Source organism: Quercus lobata, chromosome 12, assembly GCF_001633185.2.
Source record: "Quercus lobata isolate SW786 chromosome 12, ValleyOak3.0 Primary Assembly, whole genome shotgun sequence".
NCBI classification, from domain to species: domain Eukaryota; kingdom Viridiplantae; phylum Streptophyta; class Magnoliopsida; order Fagales; family Fagaceae; genus Quercus; species Quercus lobata.
The window spans coordinates 29,550,992-29,577,705 of record NC_044915.1 but is presented as its reverse complement, the minus strand read 5'-3'; the positions used below and the strand labels follow the sequence as shown (position 1 = coordinate 29,577,705).

General features: G+C 36.6%; 1 protein-coding gene across 2 annotated transcripts; it reads left to right on the top strand.

Annotated features, from left to right (window-relative positions):
* The first annotated feature begins 14,242 nt into the window (after positions 1 to 14,242).
* On the top strand, positions 14,243 to 25,350 carry LOC115971282 (TOM1-like protein 9). 2 transcript variants are annotated; one of them, XM_031091100.1, is made up of 10 exons: positions 14,243 to 14,571; positions 16,226 to 16,304; positions 19,992 to 20,090; positions 20,194 to 20,307; positions 20,506 to 20,666; positions 21,335 to 21,416; positions 21,724 to 21,809; positions 22,450 to 22,641; positions 23,662 to 24,146; positions 24,442 to 25,350. In XM_031091100.1, exons 1-10 carry the CDS (start codon positions 14,471 to 14,473, stop codon positions 25,029 to 25,031), a joined length of 1,989 nt encoding a protein of 662 aa, XP_030946960.1. In that variant the 5' UTR covers positions 14,243 to 14,470; the 3' UTR covers positions 25,032 to 25,350. The 2 variants fall into 2 exon arrangements, with proteins under 2 accessions (XP_030946960.1, XP_030946961.1); XM_031091101.1 differs by lacking the exon at positions 14,243 to 14,571 and having other exon boundaries at positions 16,238 to 16,304; positions 19,971 to 20,090.
* The last annotated feature ends 1,364 nt before the right edge of the window (positions 25,351 to 26,714 follow it).

Here is a 26,714-nt window from a genome sequence, read left to right as displayed (position 1 = left end):
CATTTATTTGTAAATTGTAAGACATGATATTGAATTGTCTAAATTTATAAATGATTTGGTTAGATGTCAAATTATTATTTGTAATTTGTTGATAAATAAAAATAGTCAATTTCTTTAGTTAATATTAGATATGACTTTTCACTAAACAAAATTAGTTAATCTAGTTTTATAAATTAATAAATGAACATGATTTTATGTGGTTAACTCTAATAGTATAGTCTAAATTATAAATTTTTTTTTGGTGATAGGATAAATTATAATTTTTATATAGAAAGAACTCAAATGAAACTTTGATTGAAAACAAACTAAGTAATGTCATGCATTATAAGACAAAAGATATCCCGAGGAACCTCTTCTAATCATGCTCAATTGTAATCTCGATTGTCATGCATAATGCACTACAAGAGAAAACAAAGTAAGTAATCTCAATTGTAATTTAGTTTTTAATTTTAATTATTAGTATAGGTTTTTTTTTTTTTTTTTTTTTTTTTTTGGGTGGGTAAAACTAGATATAGAATTAAAACTAAGAAGGCCATAAGGGTTTAGGACAAAGCTTGTTAGAGTACAGCCCATGGCAATCAGCCTCCACAAAAGATTGCAAGTCCACAGGCGGACAGGAATGCATTACAAAATCTAAAGTTTGCAAAATGCCTAAATTAGCAAGATAATCAGCGCATTTGTTAGCTTCCCGATAGATATGCCTAATACAAAACCGAGGAAGCCAAGCCATCAGCACCCTGCGATCATCAAATAAAGGGGAAATAACTGAGTTAGCATATACAGGATTATTCAGAGCATCCACCAAAACTTTAGCATCCAATTCTATAATAACTGCAACAAGCTTCAACCGGTGGCATAGAAGGAGTCTGTCCCTAAAGGCCCAGATTTCAGCCATAAAGCTATGGACTTTCCTAAGTTTCCTAGAGAATCCCTTTACCCAGTTACCCTTATCATCCCTTATGATGCCCCCTCCCCCTGTTGCACCGAGCGCATCATTTGAGGCCTCATCTGTGTTGAGCATCATCCATCCCGCTAACAGCTTTTCCCATCTAACTTGCTTGATGGTTGTGAGAGTGCTTTTTTCTTTAGCACACAGGCCCAAGGATCCTGGGCCAAATAGTTGTATTTTGGTGGACTGGGCTTGGTTCACCGCAGCTAAATATGGGCTGATTACGAACCAAGTTGTGCGCAAGTCACATAAATCTCCTCAAGGCCAAAATGCGATTCCTCCTAAGCAATAAAATACCATTATAAGTGTTTTAGTATCATAAAAGGATCCTTTACTCTTACAAAACAAGTAAAAGAGATGTTCATAATATTCATAATGAGAAAGAGATTGAAATATAATATTTAAGGCTTATCTTTTATCGTATAAACATTTTGAAGAATTCCTTCACTTGCTACCCCGAGCGTACTGTCGTGGGATCCCGGGGCGTACTGTCGTGGGATCCTGAGGCGTATTAGGCCTGTAAGAACCCAGAATCTCTGGTTCTGCACTATTAGGATATATATATATATATATATATATTAATACACATACATATATGTAAGTGAGTTTTATGAGAATGATTCAGCCACGAGGATCCTGGCCCCAATTCTCACAGACTTATACTTTTGCACAAGACTTGTGGGATTTGGAACTCAAGTCCGAGTGGCTTTGCTTGGGCAGGGACTCAGCTTTACAAGCAAGAATATATATGTATTGAGTAGCAAGAAGCAGTAAAGAAATATGCAAAGTAATTGTTAGAAATTCTCAAAATAATATGAGATATTTCATTATTTTTCTTGATTGTGGATTACAAATGTGCTCACTAAGACGTGATACAAGGTTCAAATAAGCTCAAAAATTACAGACTTTGATGGCTATTCAAGCCTCTAAGACTTGCAAAGTTTGAATCCTTTTGAATCCAAGTATGTGCTATAGTGGCTGTTTCTGGGATACCGGGAGACATTCCTCTGTTTTTCTTAAATTTTACAGAGTTCTAATGACTCTGTTCTGATGTTCTTCCTACTGAAAATCCTCTGCCCTTCAACATGGGTTTTCTCTTCCTTTTATGGTGTGTTTTCTAGGGCTCCATGGTACTAGTGATTTCTCTCTTTTGCCCCTCAGAGCTCGTGCTGTGACAGTTGCTCAAGGGCTGGTCTCTTCCCCTTTTTCTCATGGTTTTCATCCTTTAATACTGTTTCTCTAAAAGTCACTTGCTGACTTTCCATTCCGGGGCGTCCTAGCCTTCAATCTCTCTTCCTTCAAGATTTCTCACTTTTCAGACTCATCCGTCGGTGTTGTTTCCTTGTTGTCATTATTCCCAAATAGTTGGAATCTTTTACTGCTGGGTTGAAAGTTCTCTTCCAGTTGCTTCTACGTATGATTTTCTCATTCTTGGTTCCTTGTGATACAGCTCCTTTGTTCATGAATGTTTGCTTTATACTTTCTGATTCTTTGCTGCATCAGTGGGTACTTGAGAATGACATCTCTGTTCTTCATTTCTTGTATTTCGTGGTACCTTTCTTGAGTTGTCTCAATCCTACAGCAGCTGCCCTGCATTACCTGAGGATCCCGGGCCTCTGAGGATCTCGGGCCTCTGGCAGCCTCTGGGTATCCCGGCCCAGTTCTTTCACTGAATTTTGCTGGACTTTTTGATGACCTTTTTGCTGGAAATCTGAATATAAATTGGGCCTTAATGTTGATTCTTCTTGCTACTTGAATTGGGCCTTCTTTTCATGGAATGGGCATTCTTGTGAAATTTTGGCCTTCAACAATGGTCATCCTTGGATTTTGTCTCAGACGATTGGCACACAAGAGAAATTTTGAGGCTTGCGAAACGATAAACTTGGCCAAGTTTGGATTAAGGTCCCCGTTATTGAAAACAACTTGGTTTCTCTATCTCCAAATAAGCCAAATAGCGAAAGGAAAGGTAATGTTCCAAGGAGGTTGATTAGAAGCTTGAGTTGTCTTTTTGACCTGTTAGCATTGGAGGCAATCCAATCTCTGGTGTCTTGTGTGAAGAATAAAGTATCTGAGGTCCCGATTCCAAGCTGATACCATGTAGGCTTAACCAAGGTGCAGTCCCGAAGAGCAAGGGTAATGGATTTCAACTCCCTGTGACATCTCAGGCAAGTGGTATCTAAGGCCATAACCCTACTTGAGAGGCACTCCTTGATCAAGGGAGTCAATTCCATACTGTACCGCCCGGTACTGTCGAAATATACCATACTGACAAGCAAACTGGTACATATAACCCCCTGTTTCCTACCGGAAAAAATACTGGCCGTACTGGCCAATTTCGGGCAATACCGGCCAATACAGAAAAAAGTTTTTATTTTATTTTATTTTTTTTATTTTAAGATTTGTAATTTTTGAATTTTTGTTAAGGCAGAATGGTAACTTATTTTGCATTAACTTATTAGTATTATTCGTTTTCTTAGTATGCAATGGTAACTTTTAAGCTCTTTATTTTTTATATTGTGTTTTTTTTCTTCTTTTAATTGATACTAAAGTCTAAAATCATAAATAATTAATTCTGAATTGAGAAAATGTTTTATGGTAAATTTTTTATATTTATTATAATACACACACACACACACACACACACACACACACACACATATATATATATATATATATTTATTTATTTATTTATAAATATAAAAAATAGCGGTAAACCCAAAACGGTACACCGGTATTGATCGGTATCTGAAATATATCGTATCGCTGGCCAAACCGGTACAGCCTTCGATACGGTATTGACTCCCTTGTCCTTGATGTTGATGCTGAGATGCATGCACTTCCAAATAAACAATTGAACTTTTGGAAAGGATGGAAGTTTCCAAATCCATGAACCCAAGATGGACTCCCAATCCTGACCTTCTGAGGCTAATAAATAGGCGCTTTTCATATCAAAACCTCCTCTGGTCAATAACTTCCATGATAATTTATCACTGTTTCTTGCTACAACAGAGAGAGGAACTGCTTGAAAGTCCGCTTTGACATCAACGAGTGGCTTAAATGGAATATAATCCTAGTTCTAGCCCGATGAGGATATCACATCCTTGATCTTAAGATCAGTTGTTGCTTGCATTAGAGGGCCATAAGTAATTTGCCTAATGGGCCCCAAGTTTGACCAACAATCCCACTAGAAGCTCAAATTGCTTTCATTACCTGGAATCCATTTAGTCCATTTTCGAAAAACTCCTTCTCCTTTTATCAATCCTTTCCAAATGGGAGACTCTAGTAGTCTAGCATAATTTCCGGAATTAATTCTCTGCCTAGTATCGTATTTCATTTTGATCACCTTAGCCCACATGCTATTACTCTCTGTGTGCAATCTCCAGTTAAGTTTGGTGAGAAGGGTTATGATTCTCTCTTGGCAGATTGTAAGCCCAACCCTTCTAAATCTTTGAGTTTTGTGACTTTTTCCCATCTGACCCAGTGCATTTTCCTAGTCTGTTTAGTGGACCCCCAAAGAAAGTTTCTATTGACTCTATCGATACCTTGGAGGATCTTATTGGGCAGGTGGGCACATTGCATGGTATAGGCTAGAATAGTTGAGGATGACGCTTGGATGAGCACTAATCTCCCAGCCATAGACAAAAGATTTGCTTTCCATCTCACAAGCTTTTTTTTTTTACTCTATCCAAAACGAAGCTGGAATCCTGGTTTCGACTCCCTAGGTGTTTTAGAGGAAAACCTAGGTATTTACCTAAGTTTGGGGTTGAATTAAACCCAAGAATATCCGAAAGGGCCTCTCTCTGATCTCGGTTGACATTGGGAGAGAAGTAAACTCGGGATTTTGTTGCACTAATGGATTGACCTAACTTAGAGCTGAATGCTTGTAATACTTCCTTAATGGCGGCACAATTATCGGGGTCAGCTTTGGCAAATAGGACAAGATCCTTTGCAAAGAAAAGGTGCTATAGAAGGCAAGCCCACTCCTTGAAGTTTTAAAAGGAGTCCAACACTTCTACTCACATTTTGCCTTTATTAAATACCCCAAGTATTCCATGCAAAGGATGAAGAGGTAGGGAAATAGCGGGTCGCCTTGCCTTATGCCTTGGGATGATCGGAAAGGCTCAAGACAACATCCATTAAACAAAAGAGAGGTGGATACTGAAGAAACACAACTCATTATCAGATCTATGAGGTTACTCGGGAAGTTAAAATTCACTAGTATCTCCTTGATAAAACTCCACTTGATTTTATCATAGGCCTTCTCCAGATCAATCTTGATGGCCATGTACCATTTTTTTCCCCTTGGATTTGCTTATGAAGTGAATTAACTCTTGAACAATGATGATGTTATCAACACCCCTCCTCCTCGAGACAAAGGCAGCTTGGTACGGGGCAACTAGGGTATCAAGATGCGATTTTAGGTGAGCAACAATAATTTTTGAGATGATTTTGTAAACGGAGTTGCAAAGACTAATGGGTCTGTAATTTCCAATAATCTCTAGTCCTTGAACATTGGGAATGAGCACTATGTTTTTTTGAGATAATCAGGGACCTTCCTTTCCACAAAGGCTTTCATGACCTCCTCCTTCACCGAGTCCCCTACTGTGAGCCAAAACCTCTGGAAGAACCCCGCATGTAGTGTTGTTAAAAGTGTTGAGTGCACTTAAGCGCAAAGGGCTCATAGAGCCTAGGCACAAAGCGCAAAGTGCAAACGCGTGCCTGATTGATGTGAAGCACACATTTAAAAAAAAAAATTAATAATAATCAATACAACAATCAAGTGATCGATTAATCATATAAATTACAATAAAACATTTTATATAATTTATATAACATATTAGCATTTATATAATTCTATCGTGCTTTACAAAATATATGCAACCATGATATTTGATGGCCATGATTACAAAACATGGTTGAATCAAAATAGAAGTATAGAACCAAAAAGGCAGAGGCTAAAAAGTACTAGAATGTTAAGTAATGTTATCTTTGCCTAACAAAATCGATGCAAATATGCAATGAAATCCTAATCTACATAATCATCATCAACCTCATCAAGCAAGGAACCATCCTCATTTTCATCACAAGATTTGTAGCCCTCATCATTTTCCTCATCATCTTCATCTCCATCATGAGGAGCATGTTGTGAACTTGAACTTGAACCTGTAGCTTGCCCTAATGGTCCCATTCTTGATCTGCAGTTGAATCTTTCTTCTTCAACTCCAAAAGCTATAGCAACACTGCCCCATGTCAAAATATCATCATTAGACACAAGATCATCTTCAGCAAATTCTTCTACTCTTCCAATCAACCACTCATTGCTATCATCTACATCTTTCAAGAAGATTGGATCAATTGTGTCAGGCAAATTATATCTCTGCTTCAAGGCCTATTGTACTTAATATATACCAAATCATTCATCTGGGATTGTGCTAACCTATTTCTTTTCTTGCTATGCACCTACACAATCCATATAACCATATATTAATATGCATAGATGATGATATCATGATAATTAAATCATGAAATAAATTTCACAATTAAGTCCCTAACTTTTTAGTCACTCATATGTTCAAATAGACTTTAGTTTCGCTCGCACCCTGATGAACTACAAGTTAGGCTAAGAACTTTTACAACAAATTGATGTAAACTTGGAGTTGAAGCTCTATAAGCAGACCACCAATTAGCTGTTAAGGAAAATAAAAAATGGTCTTAACTCTTAAGTCTTAACCCTTAACTCAAACTTTATAAGAACTAAATCATTTTTCCATTTAATAAAATGGGCAAACTAATAAGCAACAACTAACAAAAGCTAACAAAGCAAATACTTGGTGCTTTTTTCTTTCTCTGCCTCTTAGCCATTATCAACCCAAAGAGGCCCTCTTCTCTCTTATATGATGTCAACTCTTCAAGAATCTTATCTTGTTGTTTAATGTTTGGAACCAACCTTTGTATGCATTTGTATAGGCTAGCCATCACATTTTCATCTCGTTCAATTTCAGAGCGATTATCATAAAAATATCATGGATTCAAGAAATAGTCAGCCACATGCAAATGTCGATGGAGTTGACAATCCTACCTTCGATCTATTATTTCAAAGATTTCTTTGTATCTTTCTTCCCTTCCATTAAAATATTTTTCAATTGCTTCTTTAGCTCGATCTATAGCCTCATAAATATATCCCATGGCAGGCCTTTTCTCCCCATCAACCAATCGAAGCACAAACAATAGGACCTGACACTTTAAGGCTATAAACAACAGTGTTCCAAAATGTAGGCATTAGAACTGTTTGAGCCACCCTTTTTCTTGTTAGCTCCCTTGCCCACTTGCTATGGGTCCAATCCTCTGAAGTAAACATCTTTCTCAAGTTTTCATTTTGCTTATGTATACTTGATAATGTGAGAAAGGATGTAGCAAATCGAGTTTTAGTAGGCCTAAGCAAGTTCCTTTGCCCTGTAAATTGTCTCATCATGTTTATGAGACCAGTACGATTATATATATACCCAGCAAGCTCAATTGCCCTTTTTTATTGTTCTCATGATTGTAGGAAGCTTTGCAATGTCTTCCAACATCAAATCCAAAAAATGGGCAGCACATGGGGTCCGATACAAATGAGGTCTTTTTGCCTTCAATAATCGTCCTAATAATGTAAAATATAAGTATGACAATTACTAACAATTAAGAAAAAAATAAAAATAAAATATGAATACTATTTTCTAATTTCATGAGATTAAGATATATAGTTCTATATATAACTTCTTACCTGCCATCACATAACTTGAGTTATTATCAGTTATAACTTGTACAACTTTGTCTTCTTCAATTTTCTCCACCATGCTATCAAGTAGTTGAAACATCCTTTCTCCGGTCTTCATATATGAAGACACATCAATAGACTCGATAAACATGCTTCCCTTAGAGCAATTCATCGAAAAATTTATCAAAAATCTGTGACTTTTATCTTTCCATCCATCAGACATAATGGAACATCCAATTCTTGCCCATTCTTCTTTATGGCTCTTCATTATATCATTGGTGTGGACCACTTCCTTTTTCAATAAAGGAACTCTCACTTCATGGTAACTTGGGGGCTTCATACCAATTCCATATCGTCCAATGGATTGAATTGCAGCATTGAAACGATCATAATTAACAACATTGAATGGAATTGCTGCTTCATACATCCACCTTGCTATATCAACACAAGCATTTTCTCTTAACTCTTTCTTGTAAGCATTATTAATTGTTGTTTAGACCCCTTTTCCACTCTTTCCTATTTGTGCTGATTTAGGAGGAGACAAATGCATCCATAGGACCTACATGCCTTGGTTTCTTTTTACTAGTGCTACTGCCACCTACATTTTGCACTCGTTTGCCACGAGCATCAACTTTAGCAACCTCATCCTCCTCTTTTTCATCAAAAGCCACATCATCAAATTCAACCGTCAAATTTACTTGCTCTTTTTCTGTTTTTTTTTTTTTTTTCAGCATATATTGATTAACTTCTTCCTTCACATGTTCAAGGCACTTTTGACAGCTAACAATAGCTCTATAACCTCCAACCAAGTTTTGCTTAAGCCTATAAACCCCTCATTTTGCAACTTTCCCACAGAAATTGCAAGTTAAATCATTTTTATTGTTTTGATTAGCTAGATACGCATACTTCCATTCAATATCTTTTCTTGAATTTGAATCTCCAGTAGCCATAATGCATTAATGCCCTATAACTAATTACTAACATTAGTTAATAATTTAATCACTTAATAAATTTAAGAAAAATTCAATATGAGTTTAAGTGCTATGTTGACATCTATTAAAGTAACTAAAGTTACTAAACAATTAACACATATAAATAATTTCATACATTCATACATGTTTTTTTTTTTTTTCATGAATGACCCAACTAAGAAAGGGAGGAGCTTTGGGTTTCATTAATGAGGGAAAAAAATGGAATAGGTTTAAGAAAAAAGAAGAAAAAGAAGAAATAGAGGAGCTATGTGACTGGGTCGTGAATTTCAAAATGAGGGGAGAGAGAGAGAGAGAGAATGGAACAGGTTTAAGAAAACAAAAAAAAAAAAAAAAAAAAACAAAACAAAAGAAGAAAGATGAGCTATGTGACTGTGTTGTGGGTTTTAGAATGAGGGGAAAAAAAAGAGAGAAAGGGGAAGAGAAGAAGATTGAGGACTGGGTTTCAAAAAGAGTAAAAAAAAGAAAGGTTTAAAGATGAAGAATATAAAAGAGAGAGAGAGAGAGAGAGACGTACCTTTGAATCTTTGAACTTGATACCGATAGAGCACTGTGATTAGGAGGAAGCAGTGGGGTTGGGAGAGTCTAATTTAGTGTTTGTTTGTGTGGTTGTGGTTAAAAGTTCAAAAATATTTAAAGAGATAGGCTTAGGTGTATGGTAGGACACCACACTATTAGTTTTTATATATTAAATCAATGGCTTATATTAAACATATTTAGATCTAATGGCTAAAAATCAAATCAGGATTAAAAAAAAAAAATACAAAAAGCTCAAAAAAGCGCACTTTGAGCTTAATAAAAAAGCTAAAAAAAGCGTTCTTTTGTGAGGGCGCTTTGCTTTAGAGGGAAAAAGCCCCAAGGGCTCTACGCTTTGCGCTTAAGCACGCTTTTAACAGCACTGCCTGCATGTAAGCTGTCTGGACTCGGAGCCTTGTATGACTTCATTAACCAGAGGGCATCCTTTATCTCCTACAAAGAAACCATGGTTCCGAGAGAGCAACTAACTTCATCTGATAGATATGATTTCCAAGAGCTAGTTTGAGTGAAGACCAGAGGAGAGCTCATATGGGAAGAAGTGTACAGGGAAATAAACCCTTCTTTGAAGTGATTCATGACCGCTCTCTCATCTGTGATCCAATCCCCCATTTCATTTTTTTTATCGAGGCTATGTGATTCCTTTTCCTTCTAGCAAGAGTCGACACATGGTAAAAAGAAGTATTCCAGTCACTTTGAACTAGCCAGTTAATCCTAGACTTCAACATCCATAGATCTCTTTCCTGGTCTAGGATGAGCTCAAGCTCTTGCTGGAGTTGATGCTCGAGATTAATGAGAAAGGTACAAGGTTGGTTGGCCATTGCTTTTTGAGCACTATAAATTCTAGCCATTATCCTTCTTTTCTTGTGGAAGATGTTGTCAAACTGATATTTATTCAACTCTATTGCATCCTTGGAGAACTTGTCTATGGATTCTGCTAGACTTCCTATTCTACTCCAAGCTTTTGAGACAATATTCGAGAAGGGTAAATCTGATAGCCAACACTTTTGGAATCTAAAACGCCTGATGAGTCGGATTTCTCAAACAAGCAGCACCTCTATGAGAACAGGACAGTGATCCAAATGATACCTGGGGAGGTGTGCGACTCTCGCATCTAGATAAAGCATGCACCACTCTGGGTTGATGAAGAATCTATCTATCCTCTCAAGAATTAGATTATTGATGTTCCTCTTATTTGTCCAAGTGTACCTGGGTCCTGAGAAGCCCATATCAATCATATTGCATTTGTCTGAGTAATCTTTGAAAAGAAGGGACTGACTAATGCTCACCCTCTACCTCCAAATTTATTTTCCTCCACTAACGGCTCGTTAAAATCCCCAACCATAACCCAGGCCTTATTATGAAGCTCTGTAACTTTTGTTTGGTTTTCCCACATAATACATCTCTCCTCACTCCTAGGACTAGCATATATAGTAGAAAAAAAAAACCAAACAAGGTTAGAGAAAAGTACCTTGACTTCCATATGAATTTCTTGCTCAGTTTTTGCTAGCAACTTGACCTCCACTTTGTCTGAATTTCATAGCAGCCAAAGACCTCCCGCATAGCCAATGGTATCAGTGTGAATTGCACCATTGAAGGGGAGCCTATCGGTAATCTCCTTTGCCCTATCCCCTCCCAATCTGTTTTCCATTACCACAAGAATCGTTGGATCATAGTTTTGAACAAGTTCTCGAATATGAGTCTGAAAATTGGGCTTTAGCACGCCTTTGCTATTCCAAATAATGATATTCATGATGAGATGGTGGTCGGGGGTGGGACACTCATCTAAAGGCGGCTTTACTTCCACACCTTTCCTCAAATTCCATCTGATCTTCTCTAGCATCTTTGTCTCTTGACCCCTCATTGGGCTGAGAGTCAAGCAGTGTTCCAAAACTCCTATCTCCAATTCTCGAGCAATCGAGTGTAGGTTGAACACCATTGTAGGCTTGAACACTTGAATGAGCTTGGTGTAGTGTCTGTTCCCCATTATGGTTGTAGAAATGGTTTGAGTCTCTAGCATTCTCCTCTCGAACAGTGACTCTGATGGGTTTGTCTCGCATAAGATGGGGATTGGTGAGATCTGAGGAATGGATTGCCAAACTATCATTCTCTCCTCCTCTAACGAGGGGCCATCAGTTAGAAACTGCCACCATGGGTTTGGTATCACCCCCCGCAATGGATCCGAGAATGGTAAGGAGCCCCTTTTTGCACTCTCCTCCGTTAATGGAAAGATGCTTTTCCACGATTTTTTTAACTTGTGATTGAACCAACCCATCACTCGAGTGGGATTTCGCCCTTATTTCCCAAATGATTGCCTCCTATATTTTGATTGCCCTGTCCAAGTTTATCGCCCATTTCACCTCTGGCTTTGGCCGTGAATTTGAAAGCTACACTGGGGGTTGGCATGGATCCATGGTTTGTGTTTGAAGGAGCACTAGATTTGAGAGGGGTAGATTTAGAGGAAGAGGGAGCAACTAGAGAGAAAGCGGCGCTCTGAGGTTTAGTATCAGATGAGAGATTCCTTGCCACTCCCTTTTTACCCTTTACTGAAGAGGACATCTTTTTATGGGTAGCTTGGGGAGGAAAGGTCAGCCCATGGTTTTGTTGCTTATTTCAACATATAGTCATGTTCTCAGAGGCGTTTTGTAGCTCCATCTTGGACTTGGTCATTGGGCCAGGTGAGTTAGGGGCCTAAGATGGTTTTGTGTGTGTTTCATGTGCCCTTCCCATGGACTTAGGCTCCTCTTGCGACACATGTTTGTACCCTTTTGTACCTTTAAGTGGATAGTGCAATGTCGTCTCCAGACTGATTTGGTAGGTCCTTTCATAGTGGAGCTGGGCTTTGTCCCCTTGTGACCACCTCTTTTTCTAGTAACAACCAGCCAAGGCCCGTATTGTCCTTCCGCCTCCTCTGTTTCATTCCTATTAAGCGTGGCAGTAGCAGACACGTCATTGCATAGTACTGAGGTGTTGTCTTCATGCCCAATGCATGAGGTATCTGCCTTGTCCTTGGGAGACATTTCCAGTCATCGAATCTTTACCCTTATGCACGATGAATGGACAAGCATCTACTTGATACCCCACTTTTCCACATGAGAAGCAAAGCTTCTGAATCCCTTCATAAACCACTGCTTGCTCAAAATGGCCTATGAGAATGGTGTTCACCAATGGTTTGTTGATGTCAATCTGAATGTAGAGCCTAGTATACTTGCCCTGAGCCTCCATCACTATGTGTGTGTCAATCCTTAGCACCTTACCAACAGCCTTCCCTATTTGCTTTAGAACTTCTGCTTCATATAACTCTATAGGCAGCTCGTTTAGTTAATCCACATGGCAATCAATGAAAAGTTGGCTGTGGATAGCTTGAAAAAGGGTTCCCCTAGCCTCAAAGAGAGGAAGTGATCCCTGATAGACCATGAGCCTCTCTTCAGAACGTTACCAAGGTCCTTCTTAGAGAAAAAGTGAACTAGAAAGAAGCCATAGTCAGGGTCCACGCAGTCCATCCTCCCCATGGGCTTCCATAGCAGGTTAAGTCTGCTCTGCATATATAAGAAACTCACAAACCTTCCCACTAGTTTAACAATGATGGCTTTTGTCCAGGGTTTTCTAATATGTTGCTTGGTTTCCTTTGAAAGCTTAACAGCCACCCGTCTAGGCCTTTCCCTATTAGAGTTTACTTCAACCTCTTTATCATCAGTATCATCCTTTGCATCCATATCATCTGCGAAGTCGAAGGCTTGAGCAAAAGCCCTTGGTATTTCACCCACCAGTTTATCTTTGAAAGATGCATTAGACTGGTTCTAAGGACTATGCATTTCATGGGATGGGGACCTTTCCCTAGAGCTCCCGCTGTACTCAATGTGATGAATATCCTTTACCTTCTTATTGCTACGAGCTAGTTTCGCTTCTTCTTCCTTAAAGAGCAACCGAATTTTCGAGGCTATTTTCTTTCTTGAAAATAAAAATGTGTATAGGTTTTTAAATGAGTAAAAAAAACTCATTAGAGCATTTTTCTCTATACATGAAATGAATAAATTAATCAAAGAAAATGAATCAAGTTTAAACTCATATTATAGTTTAATATTGGCTGAGCTTGTATTTAAAATAAGATTTATACTTTTAATATTTGACTTGATTAAGTTCACACCTTACTTTAAATACTATTTTTTTTAGTAATAAGTCACAAAAAGGTCTATGGACACACACTTTGTTATACTCATTTCTATAACTTGTGCATATATTAAGTAGTGATTGAATTATTTTCAAGGTGGTCCCATATTTTAGTCACAAGTTAACAAATAGAGTAATTATAATGTCACATAAAATGCCACAATTTTTATCACAATTATCTTGCGTATCAAATTATGATTATCTGCTTGTCATTTTCACATGAACCTATTAATTTTTTTTTTCTGCCACTCATAATTTGCCATATGAACAATTGTAACACAAGTTGTACCATTTTATGTAATTTTAGAATTTTTATAACGAACATGCATGTAAGTTGTAACAAAATGTGTGATAAGATGCGTGTCTCTAGAAGAGTTTGATAAGTCATATAAACTTTTACAAAATATTTTACAACCGTAAATATGATAAAAAGTAGTAAATGACAGATAATAAAATCATCTCAATGGTTGACTAAAAATGAAATATATTATCGATCAACTGTTTATTTATTTATTTTTTATTTCCTAAAAAAAAAAACTGTTTTTTGTAGATACACAGTTGCACGGGATAATATATCGAAACTAAAAAGTGACAAGCCTAACGAGGTGGGCCCACATAAAAACACGAGGGAACTACAGTCAGCACCACTGGCTGAAAATGGTCGGCTTTGAGATGTAATACACTTCAGAACGGCACGCGTGAGCTGTGACTCTGGCAAACACGTGGCCCATTATGACTGGTCCATCATTTTAAAAACAAGTTAAATTCTACCTCTGAAAAACCAAAAACCCAAATGATAGAGAAAGCAATTAACGAAAACTAAACCCAATAGCAAAAAAAAAAAAAAAAAAAAAAAAAAACAAGTTTTCCTCAACAGAAAAGTAGCGATCTCGAAAAGAGAGAGAGAGAGAGAGAGAGAGAGAGAGAGAGTTTTTTCAAACAGAATAGTTAGAGAGAGAAAGCAGGGGAGAGAGAGAGTCGCCGGAATATTTTTGTGATAATCGGCGGAATTTGTGAGCGATCTTTGGCGGCGTTGAAATTAGTGGATCGGAGAATTTGAGCGGAGCGGAGATGGTGAATTCGATGGTGGATAGAGCGACGAGCGATATGCTGATCGGTCCAGATTGGGCGATGAACATCGAGATCTGCGATATGCTCAATCACGACCCTGGGTATGCCTTTTGCACTATCTACCTAATCTTCATTTTCACTTTTTATTTTTATTTTTTTTGGTTTGTGCTAGAATTCAATATTTTCAATTATTCAAATTTCTCTATCTTTTGTGTTATTTTCGCAATTTTGAATTTTTGATGGATTTGAGTTGGGGATGGTGTTTTAATTTGATCGAACAGTTACCTTTGGCTTAGGAATAAGAACAAAAAAAGAAAAGAAAAGAAGAATTGAATTCTTATTCTAAATTTTGAAAGTTGAGGGGTTCGTTGCTTTCATACCTCTCAAACGGTTAATCAATAAGTTATTTTATTTTATTTTATGTTTTACATTGTGTGAAGCAAAAGAGAGTTGTATTATAGGTAATTGGGTATGTTGTACCATAATTTGGATCTAGGAATATGAACTGGGTGGTTTAGCTGATGGGTTTAATAAAATTTTGTATTCATTTTGTGATAAAGTTTAGTTTTTGTTTGTGTAATTTGGTGATGAGTGTGTTTGTTCAATAAGAAAGGGGTTGGGGGAGAGGTTGTGGTTTAAATGGACCCACCAGGTATGCGTAATTTACTAATAAAAAAGATCTACAAACTTTTGGGAGTTGTTATATATATATTTGAATGGTTTACTTATGGAAAGGCACAGAAAGATAGGATTCGAATGAAGAAATTCGCTTAAAGATTGTAGTAACCCTTATTGATGAAAGGATGAGAGAGAGTAGAGGAGAGCAATTAATGGGAAGAAAGAGTAGTTGATCAAGAATAAAGGAACAGAAAGAAGGTAGAGGAAGACCAAAAATCACATTAGTAGAAGTAATAATAAAGGACACGTCCATTAGAGAAGTAACAGAGAGTATGATTTCAGATAGAATATAATGAAGGAAAAGAATATATGTGGCCGACCCAAAATTTTTGGGACTAAGGCTTTGTTTGTTGTTGTTTAGTTAGTTGGGATAAAATGCAGCTCATGGTTGGTTATTTGTGATCATATAGCCAGTTGGGTCATTTAAACGATTAGGATTTCAATCATTTGAATGGTTTACAAACTTTTGGGAGTAGTTATATTTATATTTATTTGAATGGTTTGGTTATTTGGGATAAAATGCAGCTCATGTTTGATAATTTGTGATCATATAGCTGGTGGGTTCATTTGAATGATGAGGATTCCAATCATTTGAATGGTTTTAAAATTATTTTTCTATTAGGGAAAGTATGGATACGGTCATGATACTTTGTGTTCACTATTGTGAACATAGAGTTCTTGTTTCTTTATTAATAATTTCTCTTTACCTATAAAAAAAGTGTGGATATGGTCAATATAAACTTGTTTGTAAGAACTTAAGAATGCCATCGTATGACTTCATCTTGTTGTTGTAATGCACTAATGGTTGGAAATGATGAATTGTACGAAGTTGGCATATATATATAAATAAAGGTTGTACTTCTTCCGCTACATGTTGCCTGGTGGCTCCCTATGATGAAATAGGGTCCTACAAATCATTGGGCTACAAGGGGAACCACATGCTTGGTTTGCGTATTCATTTTTAATTCTAGCACTTGTGTTTGAGGGCGTAAATGGAGTTATATGTGTTGATATTCATTGTCTTTCTCATTCAATTTTCCTAAGTTTAGAATTCTTTTCTTTATCATATTTTTTTAGGCAAGCAAAGGATGTTGTTAAAGGTATTAAGAAGCGCATTGGCAGTAAGAATCCAAAAGTTCAACTGCTTGCCTTAACAGTAAGTTCACAAAACTTGATATTGATACACATCTATGTGCGCGCACACATGCACACACAGAGATATGTATAAGTATATGAATTAAAAAAAAATGTAAATACGGTTGATTTCTGTGACCTCTTTCCGCTTGTGTTAATTTTTATTTATGTAGAGGTATGTACTGTATACATTATAAATTATGTAGAAAAATATTGGTTATATAAAGATGTGTGTGTATCCACTTTATAGTGTTTCTCTTCACATCCTGTTATTTTCGTTGGGAGACTACTTGGCAGAGCTTGTGTTCATATTATTTTCTCCATTGTTCAGGGTCAGTTATTTATGGAAATTGAGAAGGGTTATGTGTGCTGTTTGAGGCTTTGAATGGGCCTTTGTTTTGTGTAGTATGCTGGACTTCTGGAGCATGGGGAACTCTTTTAGGATATATCAAGACATAAAGTTGGCATTTGGGGAAATGGATTTAGTTTGTATGGTGTGGATAAAGTTTAAGACCAGACTTACTTATCAAAAAAAAAAAAAAAAAAAGTTTCAGACAAGACAGTATGTTTAGACTGCTCTCTTCTATGGTGATTTTTTAGAGGGTAGTGGGTTATACCTGAGATTTTTTTATAAATATTTTCTCAATGGAAGATGGTCCAAACATTTTGATGACTGCAAATGGTTGATTTTTGGGAGAAATTTTCTTAGATTAATTTGCTTAACCTTGACACCGGTTTTATCATACACAAGATGATAATTGCAAAACTGATGAACTGTTATCTTCACCTCAACCTTGACACCGGTTGAGGTGAAGATATTGCACATGCCTAGCTTGCTTAAAATGGTGTGAAAAACTTTACTTGATTCATTCTCCTTCAGTTAAGATGTCCGCTAGTTGCTTTCTTATCTTCACAAATGGAATACAGATAATGTCTTCATCTAGCTCCTCCTTGATTAAATGTCTGTCAATTTCAATGTGTATCCTGTCAATGGAATACAGGATTGTGAACAATATTAATAGTTGTCTTGTTGTCACAATACAATCTCATAGGTTCTCGTGTGTTAAACCCCTGCCTTTTCAACATCATTTTCACCTAAAGAATACCATGAACAACTGCATGGAATTTTATCTCTGCACTGGACATGGCTACAATGGCCACCTGTTCCTTCCTTCCCCAAGTGACCTAATTTCCTCCAACAAAGGTGCAATACCCTGAGTTGGATCTCCTATCTGTAATTGAACCTACCCAGTCAGCATATGTATAGGATTATATTGATAAGTGATCATGATTAGAAAAGAGTAATCCTAACAGGAGCTGATTTCATATGTCGAAGCATAGGAAGTCTTACTAATGGCAAAATCATAAATGTTGGGCCTTTTTAATTTAACTAAATCGGACCTATCAAACCTCTTCACTTTCACATGCAAAGACCACCAATCCTTCCTCCATCGCACATGCCCACCACTCCACAGTGTGGCCTTTACGTTGCCCCTCCACCTGTTGTGTGATCCACTTAGTGCCTCTCTCGATCTCAGTTGGGGTCAATTTCAATGATTTAAAAAAAAAAATTATAAGTTTATTTAATAAGGGAAGTCTCAAAAAGGAGAGCTTCCTGAATAATTACACACGAAAGTCCCAAAGATCTAAAAAATAAACTAACAAGTTACAAGATAACTGCTCCCTCCAAATCACCCACATGAGACAATGAGGAACCACAATACATATGATGCTATTACTATGCTTCCCATACAACCAATGCCTACAAATATAGACATCTAACACCCTCTTCAACATCACCCAATAAACCACAAAATCCAGTACTTGTCACACATTAAGACAACATACTACCACTAACCTAACCCAAACTATTCTTTCACCATTCTTAATGTCTTCCACTGTTTGCCTTGTTGGATTTGGAAAAATATTGAACTCCCATACTAAAATTTATCAAGAATAAAAAATAAAATCAAGTAAATATGATTTTTATTTGTCAAAATAAAAAATTAATGATAATATTGCAATTATTAAGCATAGGCTAAATAAATTTTATATTGTCTAATAAAGGGACAAATTTGGCGAGCTCACTAAATTGATTAAAGTCGAGATCCCTTGGTGTATGTTTTTTGCAAATGATATAGTTTTAGACTTTTTGTGGATAAAACTAGACGTGGATCTAATTTCACTTTAGAAACTTGGTGAGACATGTTAGAATCTAATGGCTTTCTGTTAATTAAGACTAAAACAAAGGACATGGGATGTAAGTAAATGTAGAAACAAAGATGAAGGAGCCATAAGACTTGATGGTCGAGATACCAAAGAATGAGACCTTTTGATAGCTTGGATCAATAATTCATAATGATGGAGAGATTAAAGAGGATGTGAATCATAAGATAAGAGTAAGGCAGGTGAAGTGAAAAAATGCATAAAGAGTATTGTGTGATCTTAGAATACCTATTAAGTTAAAGGTGCAATTTTATGAGATATAAAACCAGTTATACTCTATGGTACGTAATGTTGGGCTGCTAATAAATGAGTGGAGTTGAAATGAGACTGTTAAGATGGATAAGTGGAAAAATACAAGGAAATATATCATTCAAAATGAGGAAAGTTGCTTAAAGATAGGGGCGACCCTTATTGATGAAAACATGAGAATCGCTTGAGATAGTTTGATCACAAAGGAGAGTAAGTTGATTCATGTTGAGGGAACGAAAGAATGTAGAAGAAGACCAAAAATAATATTAATTGAAGTAGTAAAAAAGGACATGTCAATCAAGAAAGTAACAGAGAGTATGATTTCATATAAAATGGAGTGATAGAAAAGAATTTATGTGCCTTACCTTGACTAGTCTGTTAAGGATCCATAATTGACTCTAAAATTTGGGACTAAGGTTTGGTTGTTGTAATAAAGAGAGAAATCAGCACAAAAATTTATTACCAAACAATTTTATTAGTTTTAGTTTAGAAATTGTTTTTAATTGTCATTGCCCAAACAAATTTTCAATTTTTTGTTTGTTTTTCAAAAAACAGTTTTAAAGTTTTGTTTTTCCAAATAAATTTATTAAAAAAAATAGGAAATAATTTCCTGTTCTCACCTTGAAAACATGTTTTTTAGAATAAAGAGTTGGAAAATGATCTGGTAAAGCACTATATCTTTTGTCATTTTTAACAACTTTGTTTTACAGAGGACCAACTGACTGGTGCTACATTTGTAAACCTAATGTGGAGTCGTGGATTATCTTTTTTTACATTGTGTAATTGCGTGGAAGGTGTAGCAATTAGTTTTTTGTTTTTGTTTTTTTTTTTTTTTAGGGGTAAGTTAGGTATTGCCAAAATTTGTGTTGCTCTTTTGGCTTCTTGGAAGGGGAATTATGGAAAACTTAACAGAGGAGATTTGGAAGGTAGTTCCTTTGTGCCTAATGTGGAGCAGTTGGAGGGAAAGGAATTTACACACTTTTTAGGGAAAATCTATCGGTGGTACAGCTCAAGGTTTTATGAGTGGACTTGCTACTAGTCAATTATATTTTTTGTTTCTTTGAATTTCTAGATAATATGAATTTCAGATGTTAATTTCTTTGTATTTCTTTTTTGGTTCTTCCTTTGTATATTTCTTGTGTACTAGGGTTGCTCCCTGTTTTGCGCTTCTCTTTTTTATTTTATTTAAATGAAATTCGTTTACATATACAAGAGTTTGGTTGCTGTATTCTAGCTATTGGAGACAGTCATAAAGAATTGTGGGGATATTGTTCATATGCATGTGGCAGAGAAAGATGTTCTTCACGAAATGGTGAAGATAGTAAAAAAGAAGGTAAGAATGTTTCTAGAATATTTTAGTTGCAGCCAAATGTTGTTTTTATTATTTACACTCAATTTGTATAATCTGTTCATAGTATTTCTGATTTATATTGTAGCCCGACTTCCATGTCAAAGAGAAAATATTGATCCTGATAGATACTTGGCAAGAAGCATTTGGAGGACCAAGGGCAAGATATCCACAATACTATGCTGCATACCAAGATTTGTTGGTATGTCTACTTAAGTTTTTCTCTTGAAGGTTTTCAGTCACAGAATTTTTACATAGTTGATGAGCAATGAGATAAGAATCTTTTATGCACTACTAAATGAGCATGAATTTGTCATTTCAGTTCCATTACACTATCATAGTGCTTATTCTCATAATTAGTTTTTAACATTCTCTGAGTCAAAGCACTTATTTGTTTCAGCGTGCTGGGGCGGTATTCCCTCAGAGATCTGAGAGGGCTGCACCTGTATTCACACCTCCCCAAACACAACCTTTGACATCATATCCTCAGAATTTGCGCAATCCTGATAATCAGCTAGAGACAGCTGAGTCATCTGCAGATTCTGAGTTTCCAACCTTGAGGTACGTCCGTAGCTCTGTTATGTTGCTTGAACGGAAACTAACCTGACAACCATTTTGGTAGTCAACATATAAATTTATCTGGCTACTTGAGATGGTACTTCTCTATTAGTTGCCCATGATTATGATGGCAAGACTGTTATTTGATTTTTAAGCACATCTGAATGTGGGGCAGTATGTGTTTTACTTATCAATTTCTATAGCCAGCATGTGATTTTGCTTGATTTTCAGGCCAAGTGTTCTATTCTGTCCTGTCCTTCGCTTGCAGATGAATTCAATAATTTCCCTCTCCCCCTGATTGAACTCAATATATTAATTGAGGATAAAATTGTGTTTCCTGGTCTCATCTTGTCCTTTGCATAGTTAGTGGTAGAATATCCTTTCACTACTCATTTAGTTCTCAAGCATTCAGGAACCAGAATTTAGATAAATTTGATCCATTGGGCTCGATTAAAGGGGACTTGAAGTAGCATGATGCTGATGTTTTAAATATTTTTCCCTATGAAAGTGAACAGAGGGATGTTCTTTGGATCAGAAGATTTGTTTGGTCAATATAAGAATGAGCATAAACTAATTTTTTCCAGTGCTGATGAGTGCATAACATTATATGCCCTTTTTAATCGTTTTTTATCAACTAATGTCATTTTTTTAATGGAAAATTCTTTTGTTAGCCTGTCAGAAATTCAGAATGCACGTGGTATCATGGATGTCCTTGCAGAAATGCTAAGTGCAATAGAGCCAGCAAACAAAGAGGTATATTTGAAACGTGAAGAATATTGAAACTAAACTACCATTATCATGTGATCAATGCATCAGTAATATAGAGCTGAATGCTTAACAAATACACTATTATCTTCATCAAAACTGCACTGCTATAACTTGATTTGGATCATAATTTTAATTTCTCTAGTTTATAATGTTACGCAATATTTTTGTGCATATAAATTTCAAACAATTAACACCAAATCCTGGAAATATTTCTCACTTTTTTTAGTGCATATTACAATTCTCTTATCCAATCTCTGTTTGCATGCTGGAAAATATTCGTTCTAATTTGCAGGGGCTTAGGCAAGAGGTTGTTGTCGACTTGGTGGAACAGTGTCGTACATACAAGCAGAGAGTGGTGCATCTTGTTAACTCGACTTCGTAAGACCTTGCTTCTGTTTACATTACTCAAGTTCTTTTATAAATAGATCCAGGCTTGGCTCTTCAGCCATTTTAGTAATGCCTGTAAAAGCCACTCTTTATTCAGTTTTATTTCTTCTTCTTACCATGATGTATCACATGTGGATGTTTTTTTATGTTATCATGTTGGCATTCTGATGTGTTGTCCCTTCCAGTGCCCTCAGTTTTTTTTTTTTTTTTTTTTTTTTGGGGTGGGTGGGGGGGTGGTTTCAGAATGATGTTGGCATTACTCTTGGATGTGCTTCTCTGTTTGTTTTTGACTGGATTTGTTAACACTGTAGTAAGTGCCTATGTTGGCTAATGGTGCCAATCCTGAACCTGGCTTAATGCCAGTTCATTGGGAAACAGTTCTCTTTGACACAATTAGTTAAATCTTTCAGCATGGTCTCTCTCTAACATGCGTGCATGTTTCACAAACATACACATACGTTGGTTGTGTGTGTTTTTGTCCAGCATCATCTACCGACTTTCAGCAATGACATTATTTTTTTGAAAAGTCCTTTCTTTAGTGAGCAAATCCCACAACCCTGTGAAATGTTATGTGGATTTATATAGGTAATGTATTTGGTTATCACAATCATAATTTCATCTATCTCTTCAGGGATGAGTCACTGTTGTGTCAAGGACTATCGCTGAATGATGACTTGCAGCGAGTACTGGCCAGGCATGAAGCTATTGCATCAGGAACTTCTGTTCAAATGGAGAAAACCAAGCCTGAACCAGTTAGATCACTCGTTGATGTTGGTGGTCCTCTGGTTGATGCTGGAGATAATACTAAACAGCCTGACGGGAGGTAATAGGGCTTTCTTGAACTGTTTACATTCACTGCACTATCTATTGTAGTATAATAACTAAATCCACAGGTAAACTGTGTAATTGTTGAGATTGACCTAATGTAAAAATCATCGTATTTTATTACTTATAATTCTATTAGTTTTATTACATCAATTACAAAGAGATCTAATAAGAAATCTTTTAAGTAGGTATTCACTGCCTATGTTTTTTTTCCCTTTGTTGACACTGCTAGGTTTAATGATTGGTTTTTACTTTTTATAAACAATTGAAGTTCTAAATTCCTTTTTACTAATTAAGAAAAAGGTTGAGAGTCACGTATTGTGCCCTTTTATAAATGAAATCGGTGTTCTAAATGCAGCACTATTTATAGATGTGAATCTTTGTCCTGCATCTTCTCTTGTCATTGTTGTTTTTAATGGAAGCATGTTGCTTGTTGGTCTCACATACATCTCGAAATTGATAATGGGTCTCTGCTGGCCTGTAACTCCTGGGACTCTCTGAAGTTCTAGATCTTTCTTTTTGCTAGTTCTTTTCCCATCCTTTGTTCTTCTTTTAGATTTTTTGTAGCGCAAATTGAACTAGGGTCTTGAGAAATTTTTAGTGAATTTCATCTACCAAGGATTTGTGGAATTCACATTTTTGCAAGTGCTTGGTTGAAAATTTCTGGCCATTGCACAACGTTGGATTATATGCATCTTACCTTCAAGTTCCACCTTTTGAGCCTACTTGTTTTTGGAATGTTTTGAATCAAAACTAAAGGTGCTCGAAATTGGAAGGGATTTTTGAGTTGTGTGTGTGTGTGTTGCAAACCTGATCCTTTCAGCATACAAACTGAGGACCTAATGGCCTTTCCCTCACATAAGCAAAGGGTTGAGCGGAAGGTCATGGTCCTGTCAAGTAGGGTCACATGAGTTTTATTTGCCTATAAAAGGAGAAGTTTTGATGAAATTTAGTACATTGATCAGATACCATCTGGTTATTTGAGCTGTAAGAGGCTAAGAGCTGGACTTTTATGCAGATCCACTTCAAGTGCCAGTGCAGGGGCACAGCCACTGAACCAGTTGTTGCTTCCTGCACCTCCCGTAACTAATGCTGCAGCTCCTTTAGCAAGGGTTGATCCCAAAATGGACCTGCTCAGTGGTGATGACTATAGTTCACCAAAGGCAGATAATTCACTTGCTCTTGTTCCTGTCGGGGTACAGCAGCCAAACACTCCTTTGTCTCAGCAGAATGCCCTTGTTCTTTTTGACATGTTTACAGATGGTAACACTCCAAATTCTGTCAATACTCAATCTGCCAATCTGGCTGGACAAAGCAATCATTTGGCTCATCAAACCCAACAGCAGCAGAATACTCATTCTCCCCAAGGTGGATTTTACTCAAACGGAAGTGCCCCAAATGTTGGGTCGCCTCAGTATGAACAGTCAGTGTACATGCAAGGGGCTGGTTCAGCCTGGAATGGCCAGATTCCCCAGCAGCAGCAATCTCCTTCGTCAGTCTATGGTGCGGTTCTCACTTACATATATGCTATTCTTTACTATAAATACATATTGCTTTTGACAGATCCTATTTAGCCATATTCTCCTGTCTCAGCCAAAGCAGTCTCAGCATGCCACATCACTATCATGTCAAAAACTTGTTAATGTTCACAATAAATGCAGGATCCTTACATTTTATGTTTTCACCAACTAGTATGCTGTGATGTGCTGGGCTCAAATTGTCAGCTTTTATCATGCAAATGCTTGGATTTGTGTGCTGAGAATGATGGACAGGAACTTAAATGCTTACTTTTGAACAGGTGCTCAAAGCAGTGGGTCATTTCCACCACCACCTTGGGAAGCTCAGCCAGTGGACAATGGTAGCCTTGTAGCAGCTGCTCAATACCCTCAACCGGTGCAAGCTGGTCAGGTGGTTGTCACTCATCCTCTGGGATCACAACCAATGAGGAATGATCAGGTGGTAGGTATGTATATCCAGCCAATTACAGGTGGCCATTTGTCGGCAATCAATGGCCAGGTTGCTCAGAGCCAGCAGTTGGGTTTGCACTCTCAGCCGATCCAGGGAGGGCCATATATGGGAATGGTTCCGCAGCCAATGCAACCTGCCCAAATGATGCCTACGTATCCTCAACAGATGTATGGTAACCAATATGCGGGCTATGGCTATGGCTATGGTCAGCAACAAGGGATGCAATACGTAGAGCAGGGAATGTATGGTTTATCTGTTAGTGACAACAATGGCTCGAGAAACTCTTACCAGATTCCTACTTCATCTTATGTCACACCTAGCAAACCTTCTAAGCCGGAGGATAAGCTATTTGGGGACCTGGTTAATATGGCAAAAGTGAAACCAACGAAACCCACTCCTGGAACAGCCGGTAGTATGTGAAGTCATGAAGATTTCGTGATTTTTTTTTTCATCCTTCTTTTTTTTTTTTTTTTTTTTTTTTTTTTTTTTTTTTTTACGGTTTGCTAACTGGTTTCCTTGTCTTATTATTTTTTTTCCATTTAATTTTTCAATATATATAGTTTTTGCTTTTGACCCACATTTGTGTTGTTTATCTAGCATTGGAATCATGTATATTCCTTGTAGAGAGAGAGAGAGAGAAAAAAAAGGGGATACCTCCCTTTGGATTAGGATGGCATAAACGATATTTGGACTTTATTTCCTTCTATTAGTTGGAAGCATTCTTTCTTTTAGATACCTCCATTCGTTTTTTTCTTTTTTCATAGATGATTTCATTAAATTTTTCTCTTACCCTGGCTATACCTGGGAACTTTTAATGCGCAATGAATTTGAGGGGATAAGAAGTAGGCTCAACTTCTATCTCTATTAGAATGGCGCACACGAGGGTCGTTAGGATACCGTGTATAGATTTTAGATGCAATAAACCTTCAATTACGATACGAATATTTTGTAAGCAAGCAGATATGAAGTTCACTCCAAATTCATATTTTATTCCCATTTGTAAATCATGCATTCTTATCTGAAGAAATTTTAATAAAGCCTTTGGATCTGTAGCACATGTTTGTTTGGCTAAGTAATTTAATATAAGGTGAAAAGTAGCATGTCCTATGGTTTATCGTTGTACCTATACGCATTTGAAGAAAGTTTTGATTTCCTGTGCAGAGAGTTTGTTCTTCCACAATATTTAATGGTTTATATTTATGTTTGTTTAGAACCTTTCCCAGTAGAGAAGGTATACACTGGAATGCAATCATGCCCCTTTAAATTCAAGGCAAGTGTTTGAAAAAAAAAAATTCCCATTAATCTTAAAAGAGTTATTATTACTTTTAATGATTTGAACAGTTGAAACATTTCTTTATGCCCATGATGTAATCATAAACATTTCTGCTCCAGATCTAGCTCCATCCAGGTTTAAATAAATAAATAAATAAATAAATATATATATATATATATTATGATCAGAAGTGATTTGGCCTATTATCAATTTACTTCTTCTTTTTTTATTTTTTATTTTTGAAAATTGATATTATCAATAATGTGCCTAGGGATGACTAAGGGTGAGGTGGGTCAAATAATGATTATCATCTTCGTCCCGTCCCGTCTCTCTAGTGAGGCAGATTGGGGTGGGATGGATTGAGGCCTTGGAGTTATTTTATTTTTCCTAATAAGGTGACTTTAATATTTATGAGAGATTTTTTTTTTGGGTCATTTAAACTCATAATCTATAAATTAATGCAAAAGGAAACAATACAAAACAAGAATATAGTAAAACTCCGTTTTTTAAGTTTGGCCAAATCCGAAGACTTGGAAAAATCCTCTCGACTGTATTTGATGGGACGTGTGAGGCTACACGTGGTGCATAAACAAAAAGTTTCAATAAAGAAAGTATAATGTGTAGGCTTAAAGGAAACCCAACACTCGGCCTAAAAAATAAAGAAGAAAACCCAACACATTCATAATGTAAATGTCTTTTTATCCCAAGATTTTTTTATTTTTTATTTTTTATTTTTTAAATCTGGATAGTCATGAATTCTTTTATTAAACAAAATAACAATGCAAATACATAAAGGGTTGGGCTTTTTCCATAGCCCAAACTATACAGGT